This window comes from Mandrillus leucophaeus, unplaced genomic scaffold (assembly GCF_000951045.1).
Source record: "Mandrillus leucophaeus isolate KB7577 unplaced genomic scaffold, Mleu.le_1.0 Scaffold11, whole genome shotgun sequence".
NCBI lineage: Eukaryota > Metazoa > Chordata > Mammalia > Primates > Cercopithecidae > Mandrillus > Mandrillus leucophaeus.
Genome location: NW_012099209.1, coordinates 325019 through 326827, shown reverse-complemented (window position 1 = coordinate 326827; position 1809 = coordinate 325019). Strand labels below are relative to the sequence as shown.

Genomic DNA, 1809 nt, shown 5'->3' with positions numbered 1-1809 from the left:
CCCCATCTCTACTCAAAATACAAAAATTAGCCAGGCATGGTGGTGCATGCCTGTAATCCCAGGTACTCGGGAGGCCAAGGCATGAGAATCTCTTGAACCTGGGAGGTGGAGATTGCAGTGAGCCGAGATCACGCCAGTATACTCAAGCCAGGGCGACAGAGAAAGACTCTGTCTCAAAAAAAAAGAAAAAAGCATTAAGCTAAATGCAACATGGGATCCTGCATTGGGTCTTGGATGCTGCTGTCTGGCCTTGTCCACTTAGCTCCAGATATGCTCCCAATGAACGCTCCATACCCCATGCATACCCTGTACCCTGACCCTGCACACCCAGCAGCATTGCTGCTCTTCTGTGATTTGACAGTTGGCAGAGATGCTGGCCTCTGTTGGGAGGCTCCTTCTTGGCCAGTGAACTCCTGCTCACCCTTCAAAACCCCAATCGGGTATTGCCTCCTTCTTGCAGCTTACCCTCCCCAACCTCCACACCAAGCAGAGCTATGGCTCTGCTTTGAGCTTCCCCAGTCATAGCCTCTGAAAGCTCCTGAAAGGCAGAGTCAAGGGTTGAGGCCTCTCTAAGTTATCAGCAGCATCCAACTCAGGGTCAGGCACCCAGACATACAGGAGAGATGGAGGCAGAGGTGGAGGGGGATACTTACAAAGACATGTGCAGGATCTCGTTGGTCTCTGGCTTCCAGACCCCTCGGAGCAGCTGTTCAAAGTTGGACATGAGGGCGACACCAGAACCTACAGGACAGGGTGCTTCTGAACAAGCCCGCCACCCCCAGGTCTCCTTTTCCTCTTGTTAGAATTCCCAAGGAAGCAGTCTGTCCACTCCTGGAGTCTTCTCTAGAGGGACACTGAGCCTGGGGGTGTATGATTATCAGCTGCAGGTGGGGAAACTGAGGCTCAGAGAGGACAACAGCCTTGCTGAGGGTCATATGGCAAATTCAGAGCAAAAGTTGCCTAAAGGAATCAGTTATGTCCCCACCTGCAAGGCAGGTCTTCAACCTGGAGTTGTCTGTCCTGATGCCCCTAATCCAGGACCCCAAGCTGTGCATGAGGCTTCCAAGGCAGCCCCCACCCCCAGTCTCTCTCCTCCTCAAGGCTCCAAGTTCTCAATCTTTCTCAAGCCACCCATCCTCTGGGGGAGATGCTATACCCCTGGGGAATCTGCTCAGTAGTAAAAGCTTCCTGGAGAGACAATAAGGAGACTCAAATGGAGGTAATGGTTAAATTTCTGGAGGAATCTTTCCATTTACCCTAAATGTATTGGTTACAGAGACTTGGACATTCACTTCAGGAACTGCTGCACCAACTGGGGTGCCTGAGATGTACTACTGGACCAGGCAATCGCATCTGGGGCCATTTTGTCCCCAAGGAAGCATCTGGCAATGTTGAGAAACACTTTGAGTTGTCACAGTTGGGGAGGGAGCGCTACTGGTGTTCAGTGAGTCAAGGCCAGGGAGGTGGCTCACCATTGTATAATGCACAGGTTGACCCCCATAGCAAGGAATAACTGAGGACACCATGGCTCAGTGGAGGGTGATTCTAGGCCTTGGCACTGTGGGTACCCATATCTGGTGGGCAGGAAGCGAGGATAAAGTACCCAGTGGTTTTTGGCACTTGCTCAGACCTTCTTTCCCTGCTTTCCCTGTTACTCCTTGGCCCACTTCTCCAACTTATAATGTTGAATTATCTCTTTCTCCCCGAACTTCTGTCCATTTTTGCTTTATGCATTTTGGTGCTCTGTTTCTAGGTGCATATATGTTTATAGTTGTTACACCTTCCTGGTGGATTGACCCTTTTATCATT

At 50.7% G+C, this 1809-nt stretch overlaps 1 protein-coding gene across 1 annotated transcript in view; it reads right to left on the bottom strand.

The window, feature by feature from the left end:
* The window catches only part of TMEM38A (transmembrane protein 38A), a 21867-nt gene that overhangs the window by 5778 nt on the left and 14280 nt on the right, over positions 1 to 1809 (bottom strand). The window contains exon 3 of the mRNA XM_011989932.1: positions 654 to 741. Coding sequence (XP_011845322.1) covers positions 654 to 741 — 88 coding nt within the window. The remainder of the gene's footprint in view (positions 1 to 653; positions 742 to 1809) is intronic.